At 39.4% G+C, this 19,397-nt stretch overlaps 1 protein-coding gene across 4 annotated transcripts; it reads left to right on the top strand.

Moving 5' to 3' along the window:
* Nucleotides 1-631: 631 nt before the first annotated feature.
* dennd10 (DENN domain containing 10) lies at nt 632-18,937 on the top strand. 4 transcript variants are annotated; one of them, XM_062975647.1, is made up of 9 exons: nt 632-791; nt 4,910-5,126; nt 7,855-7,934; nt 9,543-9,691; nt 10,686-10,797; nt 11,065-11,165; nt 12,136-12,243; nt 13,084-13,178; nt 16,251-18,937. In XM_062975647.1, exons 2-9 carry the CDS (start codon nt 5,070-5,072, stop codon nt 16,425-16,427), a joined length of 879 nt encoding a protein of 292 aa, XP_062831717.1. In that variant the 5' UTR covers nt 632-791; nt 4,910-5,069; the 3' UTR covers nt 16,428-18,937. The 4 variants fall into 4 exon arrangements, with proteins under 4 accessions (XP_062831717.1, XP_062831716.1, XP_062831719.1 ...); XM_062975646.1 differs by having other exon boundaries at nt 638-791; nt 4,930-5,126; XM_062975649.1 differs by lacking the exon at nt 4,910-5,126 and having other exon boundaries at nt 682-791; nt 7,855-7,981.
* Nucleotides 18,938-19,397: the final 460 nt, after the last annotated feature.

Here is a 19,397-nt window from a genome sequence, read left to right as displayed (position 1 = left end):
GATAAAAACAATTATTCCTTTCCCTCTAATTAGGACTTTATTTTTCTTTTCTTTTTGTTGTATCAACCTAGAGCCGTGGATGATGGGTTGTGTTGTCAAATTTTGAGGTTGGGGGGCCTGTAGTTTTGTTGTTTTGTCCGCTGCCCTGATGCCATCACTCTTTTATATATATAGATAGATTTATTCAGATTAGTCATTTCCAAAAACCTGTTGGAACCACCAAGTTTTCACCAAGATTACATTGCCATGTAATCCAGTTCAATGTGGATTTCAGCTGTGTGGAAGGGGCCCGAGATCAGATGCTGGGATATAGGGCAGTGTAGATCCAACCTTAAGTGTTACGGTATCCTGGGATTTGTAGCTTTGCAAGACACCCAAAATCCTTGGCAGATAAGAGGAGGCCTTGTCAAACAACTACTCCCAGGATGCCATAGCCTTGAGCCCTGATAGCTAAAGCAGGAGCTGCATTGACCTTACAGGACAGGTTCATCCTAACTGGAGACCAACAATCCAAACAAGGTGCCTTTAGTTTCACTGCAGATGATCCAAAAGGAAGGAAGCAGGCCTACTCTGTGCTCTTCCTTGGCTATCCTTTCTAAAATGGAGCTGCCAAAGCAAACCGGAAGCTGGGAGGCGTGGGTTGCTCCTTTCTCCTCTCTCGAGGAGGCCCCTGGAGCGGGTTCGGCTGTCAGGAAATAGGCGGGGTCCCAGCGAGGAGGAGGAGGAGGAGGAGGCGGCGAGGAAGATGGCAGAGACGGAGACTCAGCTCTTGCTAGGCGTGGGGCTGATCGGTGAGTGCTCTTCTGCTCCTTCGTGCTGCAATGCATAGAGCACTGCCCCCCAATAGAGGGCATTTCCTTCCCTCCCCTGCGCGTCCGCACGGCGAAATGAATGCCGTTTGACCCCGCTTTAACTATATGACGAGGCTCAAATGCGATGGAATCCTGGGAGTTTGTCGTCTCCCCAGGGCTCCGACTTTTCTCTGCCCAGGAGAGCTGGAGAATCCCCAAACTACAAATCCCAGGATTCTATTGCATCTCAGCCCTCTCACTTAACTGCATCCATTCATTCTATAGTTTAGTTTGGAACAGACATGGGCAAACTTGGGCCCTCCGGGTGTTTTGGACTTCAACTCCCACCATTCCTAACAGCCTACCGGCTGTTAGGAATGGTGGGAGTTGAAGTCCAAAACACCCGGAGGGCCCAAGTTTCCCATGCCTACCTTAAATGTTGGATCATGGTTTTAAGGTTCTGAATTGATGTCCCTAACAGGTTAAGTATGAATTTTCGGAGGCTTTCATGGCTGGAATCACTGGGTTGCTGTGAGTATTTTAGGCGTATGGCTGTGTTCCAGTAGCATTCTCTCCTGACGTTTCGCCTGCATCCGTGGCAGGCATCCTCAGAGGTTTGTTTAGAATTATTGGAAACATTGTGTACACAAAATTACCTTCATGCTGTGTGAATGGTAAAGGTAAAGCTTTCCCCCTGACATTAAGTCTAGTCGTGTCCAACTCTGGGGGTCGATGCTCATCTCCATTTCTAAGCCGAAGAGCCGGCGTTGTCCCGAGACACCTCCTAGGTCATGTGGCCAGCATGACTGCATGGAGTACCGTTACCTTCCCTCCAGAGTGGTACCTATTGATCTACTCACATTCGCATGTTTTTGAACTGCTAGGTTGGCAGAAGCTGGGGCTGACAGCAGCAGCTCACTCCGCTCCCCGGATTCGAACTGCCGACCTTTCAGTCAACAAGTTCAGAGCTCAGCAGTTTAATTTGCTGTGCCACCTAGGACTATGTGAATATATGGTGTATATGAAACATATCGTAAACGAAGGGTCTTGTTCAGACTTCTACAGAGAAGTAGACCTCTGAACAAACCTCTGAGGATGCCATTAGCCACAGGTGCGGGCAAAACGTCAGGAGAGAATGCTACTGGAACATGGCCATACAGCCCAAAAAACTCACAGCAACCCAGATTGAGTATGCCTTATTTGAAATGCTTAGGACCAGAAATGTGTTGGAATTTAGGTATGGGAATGCCTGTCTTTGCTTATACTGTACATCATGTGATATCTTGGAAATCGGACCCACTATTTACCATATCTTTCATATACACCATATTTACCCATTTTTTGAGTAATTTTGTACATAAATGTTTGTGTACATCGAATGGTCAGAAAGCAAGGGTGATGCTATCTCCACCACCCATGTAGATAGTTTTGAATTTTGGAGTGGTTTGGATTTTGGGATTAGTTACATGCTCAACCTGTACTTCTTTACTGTCTTCCAGAAGGGAGTCAATCCTTACAACATCATCAGGGCTCACTTATGTGTAATTCTAGCCATGCCTTAGGTGCATGTACAGTAGAGTCTCGCTTATCCAACGTAAATGGGCCGGCAGAACATTGGATAAGCGAATATGTTAGATAATAAGGAGAGATTAAGGAAAAGTCTATTAAACATCAAATTAGTTTTTGATTTTACAAATTAAGCACTAAAACATCATGTTATACAACAAATATGACAGAAAAAGTAGTTCAATATGCAGTAATGCTATGTAGTAATTACTGTATTTATGAATTTAGCACCAAAATATCACGATATATTGAAAACATTGACTACAAAAATGAGTTGGATAATCCAGAATGTTGGATAAGTGAGACTCTACTGTATATTTAATGCAGTTTGATCCCAGTTTAACAGCTACGGCTCAATAATATGGAATCATAAGAATCGTAGTTTGGTGTAGCACTGGCATTTTCTGGAAGAGAAGGCTAAAAACCTTGTAAAACTAAAACTACCATGATTCCATAGCAGTTAAAGTGGGGTCAAACTTTATTAATTCTACAGTGTAAATGCACCTTTAAAGATGCATGTTTCCAGAAGACATTTTTTTAAAACCCTTAAAATCAGACACCAAAATATGTAAATATGCCATCCCTTCCATAGTCCTGTCATGTTAATTAACATTCAGTGTACTTTGTATAAGCAGCTTAGGTCTCTTCCTAATTGTCCAGTGTGTGCATACTCCTTGGTCTGTCAACGGATGTGGCTATTTGAAATGCTAAGGTTTGATTATTCTGTAAGAGAAAGCTTTATCTAGATGATGATGATGCTTCTTTACAAACAAGGAAATAATTTAGTTTCATTTAATGTTTTTATGTGCCTTCAAATCATTTTTGAATTATAGCAACCCTAAAACAAACTCATTACAGGGTTTTCTTGGCAAGATTTGTTCAGAGCACAAGCAGTTTGAAATTCCACATAAGAGAAACAAAAGAGGAAGGGAGAGCAAACAGAAAAATAATATTTGTCATTTTTGTTGACGTGTGCTTAGGTTTGGTTACAAGTTCATTGCCATCACAGTATGGGGACAATGCATAAGTACAGGTTTGAGGGAGATAAATAATGCATCTGTGTATCATATATCTAAAGCCTAACCAGATCAAGTACGGTTTTGGAAGCAAAGCAGGATAGCCCTAGTTAATAGGACTTGGATGGGAGATTTGCAATGAATATTTCAGACAAACAATCTGGCAAAATAACCTTTTGAGCGTTGTTGAAATATTCATAGCCCAAATCACTGAGTTGCTGTGAGTTTTCCGGGCTGCACAGCCATATTCCAAAAGTATTCTTTCCTGATGTTTTGCTTGCATCTATGGGAGGCAGAGTTAATGAGGTATGTTGAAAACTAGTCAAGTAGGGTTTATATATCTGTGGAATATTCAGGGTGGGAGAAAGAACACTTTGTTTGAAACAGATGTGAATGTTTAAATTGGCCACCTTGATTAGCATTGAATAGCCTTTCAGCTTCAAGGTCAGGCTGTTTACTGCCTGGATGAATCATTTGATGAAGAAACACTACCTACAAACTATCTACAGATCCACTAAGAAAGTCCAACAAATACTTTGTTCAGCAAAGGACAAGAGGGACCCTCTCACCTCTGCAGGAATCTACCATATGCCATGCAGCTGTGGACAAGTCTACATAGGGACCACCAAACGCAGCATTTCCCAAACATGAATCAAGGAACATGAAAGGCACTGCATACTAATCCAACCAGAGAAGTCAGCCATAGCAGAGCACTGGATGAACCAACCTGGACACAGCATATTATTTGAGAACACAGAAATGCTGGACCACTCTAACAACCACCATGTCAGACTACACAGAGAAGCCGTTGAAATCTACAAGCATATAGACAATTTCAACAGCATAGAGGAATCCATGAAAATGAACAAAATCTGGCTACCAGTATGAAAAAAAACCCTCTAAAATCAGGACAGTTAATAAGGAACACCACTCAAAAAAACAGAAGAAATCCAGACATGAATCAATCAGGGCCAGCTACCACCTCCCAACCAAGGATTCCCCCAGGCAGTAAGCAGCCAGGCCTTGAAGCTGAAAGGCTATTCAGTGCTAATCAAGGTGGCCAATTGAAACAGTCACACCTGTGTCAAACAGACAAGAGTTCGTTCTCCTACCCTGAACTTTCCACACATATATAAACCCCTCTTGACTAGTTTCTCATTACATCTGAGGATGCTTGCCATAGATACAGGCGAAATGTCAAGAAAGAATGCCTCTAGATCATGACCATACAGCCCCGAAAACTCACAGCAACCCAACGTCTTGAGTATTCCTTGCATAAGAAAATCCTATGAAATTTTTGGGATGGCCATACGTCAACAGGTGATTTGAAGGCACATAAAGATGTGCATAATCCATCTATGTTTGCTGTAACACACATTTAAAAAGGAAGCAACAGTTTAAGGTTTAAATAACAGCTGTGTGAGTGGGAATCAATATATTTTTGTGTGTGTTCAATGCGAGTGTTAAGGTGATTGCAGTAAGTGGAACTGATTAACCAATCAATTTACTTCCTTGCTGCTGTTGGCATTCTCACAGTGAACATCTTTCCACCATAGAAAAAGATACCAACGGAGATGCTCTGTGGGTTTGGTGCTACCCTTCTACGACAGTTGAGTTAAGGGATCTCTTGTTGAGAAAATGCTGCCTTACAGATGAAAGCAAACAGCTTCACACATTCCTCTTTGGTCAGTACAGAATGACGTGGTTTTACATTACAACCATGGAGGTTCCCGATTCTTCAGCGCTGAAAAAGGTAGGATCAAAATTGTTCAGAGGTTGGTGTCGAAGGATCTTATTCCTGTGTATACTCTCATGCTTTATCAACATTTATCAGAAATGGCATTTGCGAATGCTTGGCTACAAGTCATATTTGACATGCCTGCTAATCTGTCCAAATTATTTGTATATACACTTGTATGTCCATCCATAAGGCAAATATTGACTACGATGTCTGACAATTACAATCTCTGTGTTAAGAATATGAGCATAAGAGCATGTTAGAATATGTTGTTGAAAGCTTCCATGGCTGGAATCACTAGGTTGCTATGAGTTTTCCGGGCTATATGACCATGACTTGTGCGCCAGCTGCGACCGTACCTTGGGAAGCCAGACTTGGCCACGGTGGTCCACGCCCTTGTTACATCCCGTTTAGACTACTGCAACGCACTCTACGTGGGGCTGCCTTTGAAGACTGTTCGGAAGCTTCAATTAGTCCAACGGGAAGCTGCCAGGTTAATAACTGGAGCGGCGTTCAGGGAGCGTACTACTCCTCTGTTACGTCAGCTCCACTGGCTGCCGATTAGCTACCGAGCACAATTCAAGGTGCTGGCTTTAGCCTATAAAGCTCTAAACGGTTCCGGCCCAGCTTATCTGTCCGAACGTGTCTCCCGCTATGACCCACCTCGAAGCTTAAGATCATCGGATGAGGCCCTGCTCGCGGTCCCGTCAGCCTCACAGGTGCGGCTGGCGGGGACGAGAGACAGGGCCTTTTCAGTAGTGGCTCCCCGCCTATGGAACGCCCTCCCCATTGAAATCAGGCAGGCTCCCTCCCTCCTATCCTTCCGTAGGAAGGTAAAAACTTGGTTGTGGGGCCAGGCTTTCAAATAAGAATCAGCAGCATTAATTACTATTATGTATACTGGAACTCAATTGACAGACCCAGTCTTTTAAACTTGTACACGCCTATCTATATTTTATAAATGCATTTTATGAATGTTATATGTAAGTTAATTTTTTAACTGATTTATAGTGTATTGTACTGTTTTTATATGTCTGTTTTATTGTAAGCCGCCCTGAGTCCCCTGTTGGGTGAGAAGGGCGGTATATAAATATTGTAATAATAATAATAATAATAATAATAATAATGTCCCAGAAGCATTCTCTCTTGACGTTTCACCCACATCTATGGCAGGAATCCTCAGAGGTTGTGAGGTGTTGGAAACTGGGCAGGTGGGGTTTATTTATCTGCAGTTTGAAACCATTTTAATTGCCTTGGCCTAATGCTATGGCCTCATCAAGATGTAGATTGATGAGACTCCAGCACTGTTTAAAAGAAAAAGCTAAGGATCTTGTAAAACTACCACTCCCATGATTTCAGTGGATTGAGTTATAATACAGTTAAAGTGGTGTCAAACTACATTCATTCCATCATGTAGATGCCCCCACAACTGGGAAGTGCAAGATGCATTGGAACAGGAAAAAGTATATCATGTTTCTAGTACTATAATATGACTTGGGGGACAAAGGTGAGGTATGTCTTTTCCAGTTATCCTTTCTTTCAGCATTGTATCACAATGCTCATGTATCAGCATACAGTTTTTACAGGAAATGATTTCACCGTAAACTTGAGGCTTTGGGTTGATCATCTAAAGAAAACTATAATCCTAAACACACTTTCCAAGGAACAGAATGTACTGTACGAATTTAGTACATTTATATAGGATTGTATTATAGGTAATTAATCTGTAGATTCCATATTAGTTAAATCTTTCATGCTGGTGTATGACTGTCAGAGCTATGAGGATGCATCATACTAATCCCTGAGAAATCATGGCTGATACAGTGGTTGTTTCAGAGTCAAGAACTAACAAAACAAAAAAACAAAACAGAGGTTGAAGAAAATTCAACAGCAATTTAAAAAGTCACAAGAATAACTATTTGTGATAAATAAGTGTATAGGATACTGCTGTATAAACTGAATCAAGCCATTTGGCCACCTGGTCTAATATTATCAGCTGATTGACAAAAACCGTCCAGGGTTTTAGGCAGGATACATTCCTAGCCTTTTCTGGAGATCCCCCATGTTCCCTCCTGATCTGCCATTTCCACATATAAGCCAGACCCAGTTCTGTTTAGCAGCCAAAATCAAGTGACATTGGTATATTCAAAGTGATATGGTAGTTGAATAGGAATACAGAGGAAAGCAGATAAAAGCATAATGATGATGATGATGATTATGATTGTCGAAGGCTTTCAGGGCCAGAATAACTGGAGTGTTGTGTGGTTTCTGGGTTGTATGACTGTGTTCTAGCAGGATTTTTTCCTAACGTTTCACCTGTATCCGTGGCTGACATCTTGAAAGGATGCCAGCCTCTGAAGCCGTGGATAGTTGTGATTGTCTATATTTTACTATGGGTCATCAGCGTTCAAATTTGTTGTCTCTATAAGTATGCTTACATTTGTTTGCTTAGCAGCTTCCTGTAACTCCAATCCTCTTCCTGTTTCTTTTTTCTTCTGAAGTCACATATTTCTGTCAAATGTTTGCATCCTGGATATCTGGCAAGCTTACTCACTTGAATAGTTGGCACCAGTTTTATATGTTTGATTGTGGAAGTTGCATAAGTACTTCTTTAAAATCCTGAAACTTTCCTTCATTGCATTGAGTATCTTTGTATGGCTGTCCTTTATTGCATGATATGTAACACAGTTGGGTGTAAAGCAACTCTCTGAAGCAATGTTTTTTTTATCCATCTGTTCTACAGGTGACACATTTTTCCATTGTCTTGACCACAAAAGACTTTAATCCAGAGAAATATGCAGCCTTTTCTCGGATCCTCTGTAGGTGTGTATCACTGGTCTGTTTTATGCTGCAGCTGCAGAGTTCAGTAGGTAATTTAAAATCCTTTTTGGTCATTGTTCTCAGTCTTGAGTTGTAGCCTAAGGGAAAAGCAGATATGAATAAAGTCATTGCTTGTTCCCAATTTTGAGAGTGAATTTTGAAAACAATTCTTCACTATTGGGGGGGGGGGGGGTAGTTCAAGATAGTTGTGACATACTGGTATAGTTGTGACATACTGGTAAGTACTCTACCAAGGTTATCTTGGAATAGGCAAGAAAGGAGATGGGATTCTATTTGTACTTTTAAAAAAAGCAGATAATGTGGATTATCTAATTTGATAATCTGGATTATATGACAGTTTAGAAGGGGCCTCTGTGTATGTCCTTTGCAGCAGGTTCCACTTACTGGACTTGATTTTCTTTTCTTTTTTAATCAGCAAACAACAAAGTGGATCCCACATACTGTTTATGAGATGGTTGGTATATTCTATTATAGAGCCGAGGCTCTATTGATTGTCTCTTTTATAAAGTCTCACAGGTTGGGATTCATAACAAGGATTTTTCTTTAGCAAGATTTAGACTGCAGCATGATTTCAATGGAAAGCATAGGATTACTTACAGCTTTTATGAATATTATTAATTACAAATGTTGTCTATGATGTAATATAATTGACTTAATACAGTATAATTCCTGTATCCTTACAAAAATAGGTTCTTGAACTTAGCATAGAAACAGGAAACCACAGATAATGAGGAACCCTACTGAAATGATCTGTATCTGCCAGAAATTATTATATTTATTATTTATTTATTTCCAGCATTTATATCCCGCCCTTCTCACCCGGAGGGACTCAGGGCGGCTTACACAATTGGCAACAATTTGATGCTGACAACATAGTTAAAATCATAACAATATATAAAATCCATTAAGATCAATTAGATACAATATAAAATAGAAGACATATGGTTAAATCCGTTCATCCAAGATCCTCATGCTTTATCCATAAATCAGTCCACGTCATCTTGTTGGAAATAAGTCTTTTGTTTAACCAAGTGGTTTGGTTAAACAAAAGATCACCGGTCAGGTTCATAAAGTTTTGCAGAAATATGCTTTGATAAAAATTATTTGAGAGATAATACATGTTTTAGCCAGCTCTTTCAATGGGTGAGTGGCTTGATGGCAGTTATTCAAAGCCTAACAACTGCAAACAAGGTATTATTTTTCCATAACATACATATTATAAAATCTTTCTGTAGGACTTGGGAAGCTCCTGTTTTCATAGGAATTTTCTAGGTCCTCCAGGGTGACTTTCTGGCAACATCCAGCAGAAGGATATCGTAAATCACCTAAAAAAAACTAGAAAATTCCTAAAGAAAATATATTTTGTCAAAGACAGAGATATGAAACTGTAGGTACCAGTCCCATTTGTACGGAGGTCATGATGTATCTTGAGTCGGACACAGAAAAACAAGTAAGCTAGCATGTGAAAACGCATATTATATGAACAATAAAATGTTCCTTAGGGCAGTTGTTAGGGACTTCCCAGCAGTATATTTAATTCTCTTTGCTATCAGTGCAAAGTTAAAAAATGGATTTTGTTATTGTTTTCAGAATATACCTGAAATATGGGAATCCTGTGAAAATGATGGAGAGTTATATTTCTGTCTTGACAAAAGGAATCTGCCAGAATGAAGAAAACGGCTCTTTCCTAAGCAAAGATTTTGATGTCCGAAAAGCTTACCTTGCAGGTTCAATTAAAGGTAGGAGAAATTCTTTTAAATCCTTATTCTAATGAGATATATTCATCTATAGCCCGTTATCCTTTAGTGAATTCAGGGCAGTGTCTATAACTTCCCCTTCCCCAGTTTCCCACTTTACTCTTACAACTGTCTTGTCAGGGAGATCAATCTGAAAATGAATGACTGGCTCAAGGCCATTCATCAAGTTTCATAGTTAAATATTCCTGGGCATTGTAAGTCCCATTCCAGTACTATAGCCACCATAATACACCAGTTGACTGCTTAGAGCTTAGAAGAATAGCTTTATTAGTTGATGATAATAATAATAATATAATTATTAACTTTATATATATCCCGCCTTTCTCTCCATATGGCCTCAAGCAACTAACAAATGTCATAACACAAACCAGTTCAATTTAAAAACAAGGCAGATGCAAAACTTAAAAAAACAACGAAATGCTTGTGTCAAGACTTGAAAGTTAAAATAAAAATACAATTACAATTTCATTTGAAAGCTAAACATCAATAAATATCAACACCGTAGTGTTGACATTTCCAAAAACAACATTTCCAAGCCTTGCTCCATCTAGAGATTGCAGTACAGTAAGCAGTTTTGTCTGAAACTAATTGAGATGAGTTGGATATTACATGCCTGGTATTCATTGACAGCCTCCCATCGTAGTGCTAACCAGAACTGGTCCGGCTTAGCTTCCATGATAAAACACTGCCTTTAGGGTATTTACAAATAGGACAGTGCAACATTTTCTGACAGGTGTGATGTCAACATCTGACATCTGTGAGCCACATCTCTGGCATCTGCCTTCAGCTTCACTTTAATTTCTTCCCCATGACATCTTGTGCTCCAAACAGCACTAGACAGTTAGATACTGTTTCTCATTTTAAGTAGTTAAATGAGTTATTGTGAATTCTACTTCACTACATTATTGCTATCTGTATGTTTATCAGCTGCCACATAGTACTAAACGCCTGTTTTCATTCCTTCCTTGTGTTCAAGATATAATCTCTCAATTTGGAATGGAAACAGTCATCCTGTATACCGCAGTTATGTTAAAGAAAAGAATTGTAGTATATCACCCAAGAATAGAAGCTGTTCAGGAGTTTACAAGGTACAGCACATCAATGAAATAAGTATTCACCAAGCATGTTTCGGTTTCTTCTCTAGTCTTTTGGCAATGGGGTATGAATTATATTCAGCCTATTCATTTCTTAATGTATAACCCATGTCCATGTTTGGATCATTAGTGCTTAGACTCTGAAGCACAGATTGGTCTAGTTCACAGATGATACTAAACCCCAGAAAGTATGAATCTCATTTTTTTTCCTTTAAAAGTATAGTATTGAATATAGTCAAACTCTTTTGATTTAATTTTTAGGACTCTACCAGCCTTGGTGTGGCATCGGCAGGATTGGTCAGTCCTTCATTCTTATGTACATCTGAATGATGATGAGCTGGAAGCATTAAAAATGTGTCCAGGTATTAATAACCAGGGTTGTGATCCACGGCTTTTAACATATTGGTTAAATTTTCCCATTATTATAATGGCAGTGGTATATGAGTCAAATAGCAGAAAGCAATAAAGTCAGCCCTTCACATTTGCAGACTTAACTTTTGTGGATTTTATTACTGTATTCACAAAATTGATTAAAATGTTATCTCTAGAAATCTCTAAGCCCTCCAGTGCAATTCTGGGTTCAACTTGAACCCGGTATTTGCTATACAATGGTCCTGGGGGACGTAGATATTCCTTAAGTAATGGTCTCTCAGGATTTTTAAAAATCAATTTTTAAACTAATAGTTTTTCACTTTTTATAAGGATCTTGTGTCCCTAAACTAATTGAATATGGAGGGCTGACATATAACCCAGGGAGATGGTGCTGTCACTAATGTTACATTCTTATTTGTTGACTCAGGCATTTCAAACTGTTGTATCCTAAGCTTGTTAAGATAAGTTGTTTTGTATGTTTCTTACCTTTTATGTGGCATTTTTTAATATTGTATAATTATTTGTACTTTAGTGCCAGGTCTTGGTAATATGCCCTTGTTTTACTTAGGGTGAAAACCTATGAGCTATATCATTTTTAAGCCTCACCTCCTCCTCCTCCTGTGGGTCTGTGTGCAGTACTCTTTCTAAAATATTCTTAGAAATATTTTATTTTTAATTTTATAGATATTATATTAAAATATTATAATGCATATTATAACAACCATGTCAGATGTTTTGCTATGATTTTCCATCTTCAGGTAGAAGTATGTTTAAGATAGAATTTTATTTCTGCATTTTCCTGAGTAAATTTGAAAGATATCAGCAGAAATTCAACAAAATTCTTCCTTTTAAACCACCAGCATTAGATGGTTTTGAAGTAGGAAAATAATGATACTTTTTATTAAAAACAATATATGGAAAATCATGCTTAGTAATCATAGTTTAATCTTTCCCAATCAGGTTTTATTGCTGGCTTTATTGATTCAGAAGTGATAAACAGGCGAGATCTCTATGATGTATATGTGAATCTGGCTGAAAGTGAAATCACAATTCCTCAGCAAGCAAAAGGTTTGTTGTCATCTAATGTTGATGTTTGCATATTTCGTCTTGTTTTTGTTAGTAGCAGATTTGTGTAGGGTTTGTTGTAACTTTCTAATTTGGTGGAGGAAATGTACAATTCCATTCTTGAACCACTTGGATACAATAATGGGAGTTGTTTAAAACAGTAACAAATAGCAAATATTTAATTGGTTTTTTTAAAATTTATGGTATTGATTTTTTAGATTTTAGTGGGTTTTGTCATGATATTGTCCTGCCTTGAGCCACTATGTGGAGGAAGACAGCGTAGAAATAAAGTTAGGGAGAAGGAGAAATATAGAGATTGAAATTATTTTATGTTGGTGTTGGCGTTTTCAGTTGGGATTAATGGATTTCAGTCAAAATGACACAATATCTAGTTCAGTGGTTATTTCTTAGCTGAAAAAAGCAGGCAAACTAATGGCCTACTACAAGCAAAAAAGCCAAATACTAAAAGATGGCAGCAAGAAGGATTTTGTGAGCCCAACCATAGAGACTGCAGAAAGATTAATATTGATACAAAGACTCATTAGTTTGTGGGATAATAAAGTTTATCTGTCTTTCCTCTGTGATTTCTGGGTTGTTATGAGCTTTTGAACATGGTTTCTATAATTATGATACCTACAGACCAGGAGTTTTCAGGTTTGTTGGACTAGACTACAACTTACAGAATACTTTGCTATACCAGCTGGCGCTTCTGGGACTCAATCTGAACAACATTTCCAAAACTAGGGCTAGGAACCAGGGCTCTAGGACCATTTATTACTGTGTGTTTTCTCTGACCTGGATGGTGATTATGGGTAACACAATTTTCTTTCTTTCTCTCCTCAGAGGCAATGACAATGGGAAAACTACACAAAGAAATCGGTCAGCTCATTGTTCAGTCAGCAGAAGATCCAGATAAATCTAATGGTCAAGTTGTTAAGGTTAATCTACTTATTGGATTCCTTCAATCTTGAACACACTTTGGTTTCTTAAATATTGCAATTTCACATTCAAAGAAAGGAAAACACTGGTTCAAAGTATTGTTTAATCCAAGGACAATAGGAGTTCAGAAACACCCAGCAGGGCACAAGTTGTCCACTTTTGACCTAAGCCATGGTTTAAGTCAGTAATTCTCAAGTATGAGTCCACAGAAAGCTATTAACAGCAGCAGCACATTAAGTGTAGATAATAGGGGGACAATGGTCTCATGTGATATAAGACAGCTTGTTAATATTTTTATTCCACACCAAATGATTTTGTTATTTGGGGACTTAGAATACCTTTAAAACCAAAGAGCTACCTGGGCACTGCACTGTGTCAGGGCTTTTCCCACTCGCAACCACTTTCTGCCCAATAATTTTTTTTGCAGCCCCAGGTATACAGGTATATAAAATAGGTATAAAATCAAACATTTACTGATAATAAATCTGTATTCCCAAGGCTTCCTAAACAGGATGATTTTCCTTTTTGTGGAGTACAGCTGAAGTATTTTCTTCAGACTCCAATGTAAACATTATGTAATAATAGTAGTAGTAGTAGTATTACTACTACTACTACTACTATTAGTAGTAGTAGTAGTAGTAATAATAATAATAATAATAATAATAATAATAATAATAACAACTTTTTTCTTATAACCCTCCCCATCTCCCCGAAGGGACTCGGGGAAGTTTACATAAGGACCAAGCCCGATAGTACAGCAATAAAACATAGACATAAAATACAATCCAGTTACAATGAATTACTGCATAAAACATATAAAATATCATAAAACATAGGTTGAACAACAACCAATAACCAATCGCCAAGTGCTGTGGGTGTGTTCAGAATTGGGGCAGGGCAATAATGATACATGTGGAATATATTGCAGGACCACTGGTAAGATGGGCCAGTAATAAAGTGCAGAGTGGGTATAAGGTGGAGGTAGAAGGACTCAGTAAAGTTGTAACCGAATTAGTCAAAGGCACATTGAAATAAACAAGTTTTCAGGTCTTTCCAGAAGGTGGCCAAGGTGGGGGCTAATCCCTGACCTACTTTTTCACAGTGCAAAGTACACCACAGACCTAGTGGACTTATTTACAGTGGCTCCCGTATCCCCTGGATATGCAGACAGTGAAAGGATATAGCATGTGTGTGCTGTCTCACCCATGCTTCTTCAAATGTCTCTTTGGCATTAATGTGTCTTAACTTTGTTGGTTTTGGGCATGCTGGATTGCCTTCTTGTTTGAACAAGGAATACAACAGACTTAATGTCCACGCTGTTGCAGTTAAGGAAATGGTAACGATGTATTAACTGGTCTTGGGTCCAACTCCACCCAGGCACTAACTTGATTTCCCCACAACAAAGTTCATTATTTAAAACTTGAAAGGTAACTTATTGTCCCTGAAGCTGCAAGACGTGGATGTTTCTGGGGAAGATAGATAACAGTTTTCCTTGCTCTGAGTTTGTGGTATAGGGGCCCCTTAGGCACCCAATGCTCAAGGCAATAACCAGTTGTTGTTTAACTAATTGGTTTAAATAAAAACTGGTTTAGAAAATAATAGACCTGAAATGGCTTGTCCAAGCCTGGATCTCTGGGACCAACCAACTGAAGACATGTCCTGCCTCCAGGATTCCCTGGTGGTCTGCGATCTAAAATGGCTCCTTTACTTCAAGCAAAAGGGTGTGGTCAACTTATTTATTGTGTCAGAAGTGAACTGAGGGTACAAGTTGTGATGTATTTGAAAACACAAAGTTAAAAAAAACTTGCCATTATACTAAATATTTATTGACTAGTAGCTGGCCACTTGGAGTGCCTCTGGCGTTGCTGTAAGAAGGTCCTCCATTGTGCATGTGGCAGGGCTCCGACTGCATTGTGGTCTGTGGTTTTCTCTTCTCCGCCCTCACATGTTGCGGACTCCACTTTATAGTTCCATTTCTTAAAGTTGGCCCTGCACTTTGTGGTGCCAGAGCGCAGTCTGTTCAGCACCTTCCATGTCGCCCAGTCTTCTGTGTGCTCAGGAAGAAGTAACTCATCCGGCATCAACCATTGATTGAGATTCTGGGTTTTAGCCTGCCACTTTTGGACTCTCGTTTACTGAGATGTTCCTATGAGAATCTCTGTAGATCTTAGCAAACTATTTCTTGATTTAAGGCGTTGGCATGCTGGCTGATATTCAAAAATGGGGTGGGCTGGAAATGTCAATGCCTTGGTCCTTTCAGTGCTGGCTGCTACTTCCCAACGGATGTCAGGTGGTGCTATGCCGGTTAAACAGTATAATTTCTCCAGTGGTGTGGGATATAGGCATCCTGTGAAAATGAGGCATGTCTCATTAAGAGCCACATCCACTGTTTTAACATTGATCAACTGTTTTAAAGTGGTCAACTTACTGGTACAAAATCGCTCCCTTTCCTCAGACGAAAGGGGTAGGCCAAATGGCTGACACAAAACAGGAAGGGTTTTCCTAAACTCCACCCTCATAAAACTAACATAAAAGTAACTACTGCTGTTTTATCTACAGCAATTGCTGTATTTTATTATTTTTACCATGGGTACTGTGAATTTATGAGGTGGTGTTGACTGTTTATTGCCTATGTTTTGTTTTGCACTTGTATTTTGTGTCACACCTTGAGTGTTTCGTGAGCCGCCCTGAGTCTGGGAGATGGTGGCGGGATATAAATAAAGATGATGATGATGATGATGATGATGATTATTATTATTATTATTATTCTGAAACTGTAGACGAGGCAACCTAACAAAATGAACTGGAACTTATGCACAATGTCCTAGATAGAAAAAAATCCTGTATCTCATCCCTCTTGAGGCACCTTTGGTGGCTCCTTCTTTCTTTGAGACCCATTCTTCTGATGTATAGTTGCATAGATCTGTAAACATTGGGAGGGGTGTAAAGAAGTTTATTCCTAAGACCTTTGAGCTACCCTTTTACATTTTCCTGATTTCAGCCTAAGAAGCCTCTCTGACCACCCTGATTTCATGTTTGCTCTTTATTTTTAAAACTATTCCTGCCTGCAGGACATTTCATTGAAGACAAAAGAAATTTTGACAAACCTGGCCTCCTTCACAGAGGTCCTACATGATGGAGAAAAGCCATCCCTTAACTTCGAAGCACTGAAACAGAAGCGGTTCCCACCAGCGACTGAAAACTTCCTCTATCATTTGGCAGCAGCTGAACAAATGCTTAAGATCTGATATCTTGGATGAGCCTTGGTATAACACTTCGAAAGAAAACTTCTCTATGGCCTAACACTTTGTCCCTTCTTTGTATAAAGCATTCAGCAGAGAAAATGGCATTTTTATATTCATGCGAAGGGTTTGAGTGACATGGAAGCACTGGGCGCGTAGTGGGATGCACTTCCATTTTTCTAGCTCTGACACAGGAATTTTCTACAAGGTGGGGACAGGTTTTTAAAGACAAAAGGATGGTCAAAATATACTGTTCTTCCTAGAAAAAAAAAGTGAGGACATGTTTGTTTTGAGCTACAAGTGTCTTCTGTACATTTAAGTGAAGTTATATCTGAATATATATATATATAAACACAGAATGTTTCATAAGTGATAAAACAATGAAAGCCATTTTAGTTGAAAAGATAACGGTTATTTGTATTGTCCAGCTGTTTAGACAACCCCCCTCCTGAAGCCAAGGCACTGGATATATCTCTGAGCATTCAACAAATAGGTGAGAGGGTGCTTGAAATGTCATCCATTTGCTACACAGTGCAAATACTGTGTGTTTGCCATGGCTCAAGCAGCCATGCCTTTAGTACCAATGAGAGCAACTTACTTTGGAACACATTTTTTAAAAAAATCAGTGGTTCTCAACCTTTGGGCCTCCAGATGTGTTTGATTTCAATTCCCAGAAATCCTAGCCATCTTACCAGCTGTTAGGAATTGTGGGAGCTGATGTCCAAAACACCTGGGGGCCCAAAGGTTGGGAACCACTGTGATCACATTACTCCGTCTCATGCATTTGTGGGACAAGGTTAGCTGTTGTCATAACTCTCATCAATCGTCAAGCAAAACCTGAAGGCTATGCTATAGCTATGTGTATTCAGACCCATAAGAGCCATTTCTCATAAAGAAAAGAAACAGTGAGAAGGGGCGGTTCCAATCTTTTCTATTGTTTTTCTGAAGCCACACGTACCATAGGGATCAAGAACCTAGAACCTTGAAGGTTGAATATCCAGAGTCTGTAAACATTCCAAAAGACTTTACTGTGGAAACCCACTAGTCAAGCTGGCTTTGCCATGAAACTGCCATTGATGTTTGAATACATGCTTGTGTTTATTGTGTAGTTGTGTTTATTATGTAGAGATTTCCAAACTTCGTCCCTCATGGTGTTTTGGACTTCAACTCCCAGAAACCCCATCTGACTGTCCAACAGTCAGGAATTCTGGGAGGTGAGGTCTCAAATATTTGGAGGCCCAGCATTTGGAAACTACTGGTTTAGACCTTTCACCCAAAACTATGCAAGGGGGTCACAGATGTCTGAGCTGAAAAACCACTTCTGCTCTAGCAGTTTGCTGTCTAAGAGAAACCTGAGTTGCTGTGAGTTTTTCAGGCTGTATGGCCATGTTCCAGAAGCATTCTCTCTTGATGTTTCGCCCACATGTATGGCAGGCAACCCCAAAGATTGTGAGGTGTTGGAAACTACGCAAGTGGGGTTTATATATCTGTGGAATGTTCAGGGTGGGAGAAAGAACTCTTGTCTGCCTGAGGCAAGTGTGAATTGGCCAGCTTGGTTAGCATTTAATAGCCTGGCAGCTTCAAAGCCTGTCTGTTTCCTGCCTGGGAGAATCCTTTTTGGGAGATGTTAACTGGCCCTGATTGTTTCTTGTCTGGAATTCCCCTGTCTTCTGAATATTTGTCCTCCCAACAAAGGATTTCCCCAGGCAGGAAACAACCAGGCTTTGAAGCTGCCAGGCTATTCAAAGCTAATCAAGTTGGCCAATTGCTGTATTCACACTTGCCTCAGGCAGACAAGAGTTCTTTCTCCCACCCGAACATTCCACAGATATATAAACCCCACTTGCCTAGTTTCCAACACCTCACAACCTCTAAGGATGCCTACCATAGATGGTGGGCGAAATGTCAGGAGATAATGCTCCTGGTACATGGCCATACAGCCAGGAAAACTCACAGCAGCTCAGTGTTTCCAGCCATGAAAGCCTTCGACAACACGTAAGAGAAATCTGTTTATGATTTTTCCCTTCATGCATAAACGCCTTAGCATGTATCGGAGTTCATAGGCTAAATAAATTTGTTATCCTCAATAATAGGCCATTGAATGAATGGGGCTTATTAAGTCAGTATTTCTCTTGAAGTATTTCTCTTGAGCCCTATGGCATCTTTTTTCTAGGAGGAACTAGCAGTCAGGTTCAGCCCTAAAATCTTACTTTTTTTAAAGCAGTAAATCTTATTCCTACTACTAACACATCTTGAAATAGCATTATTTAATAGTCATCATTATGTTCAGTATTGATAATCATTTGGCTTTCATTTCTAGTATAAAGGAGCCTAAGTTGTATGTTATAATATGGAAAAAATGAGCAAGTATTGTATAGATCTAAAATAGTTCTAGCAAGTTTGTGAGCATGACTACTGCTCCCCTATTTTTCAGGGGTCTGTCATTCTTTTCTTTTTTTGGTACAAAAGTGTATGTTGATCTAAAAATGTATACATCTAAAAGCTGACTTACTATACTTTCCGTACTCATTTTTTTTCCATTGAGATTTTTGTGTTACTGTCCGTTTGTTCCTCTTGCAGCCAACCAGCATACACATTTAATACAGACTGGTATGTAAAGCCTCCACTGATAAATCACAGGCAACAAAAAAAGCTACCTACCGGGGACTGAGTAGGTTGGATTATTTCCCATATTAGAGAAGCCTTTTCATTCTGAACATGGAGCATTTGTAGACTGGAGAAGTACCTGCAACTCTATTTTAAACAAACATGGACCATATCAAATATCGTATTGCCATTTCATAGCCATTGATGGTCATGTTGAGTCCTTCCATCACAGGCGATCAACCTGCAAAATATGTGCCCTCCAGCTTTATTTGAAACACGAAGCTGGAGTTTTTCCTCTACTACACATGGTTCTGAAATGTGGCCCATGACAGAAAAAAGGTTTCCCAGCCTAATTTATCATCTGTAATC

The sequence above is a fragment of the Anolis carolinensis genome, chromosome 3 (genome assembly GCF_035594765.1).
Source record: "Anolis carolinensis isolate JA03-04 chromosome 3, rAnoCar3.1.pri, whole genome shotgun sequence".
Lineage (NCBI taxonomy): Eukaryota > Metazoa > Chordata > Lepidosauria > Squamata > Dactyloidae > Anolis > Anolis carolinensis.
Note: the sequence above shows the minus strand (reverse complement) of the source record. Positions and strands in the feature narration are given on the sequence as shown.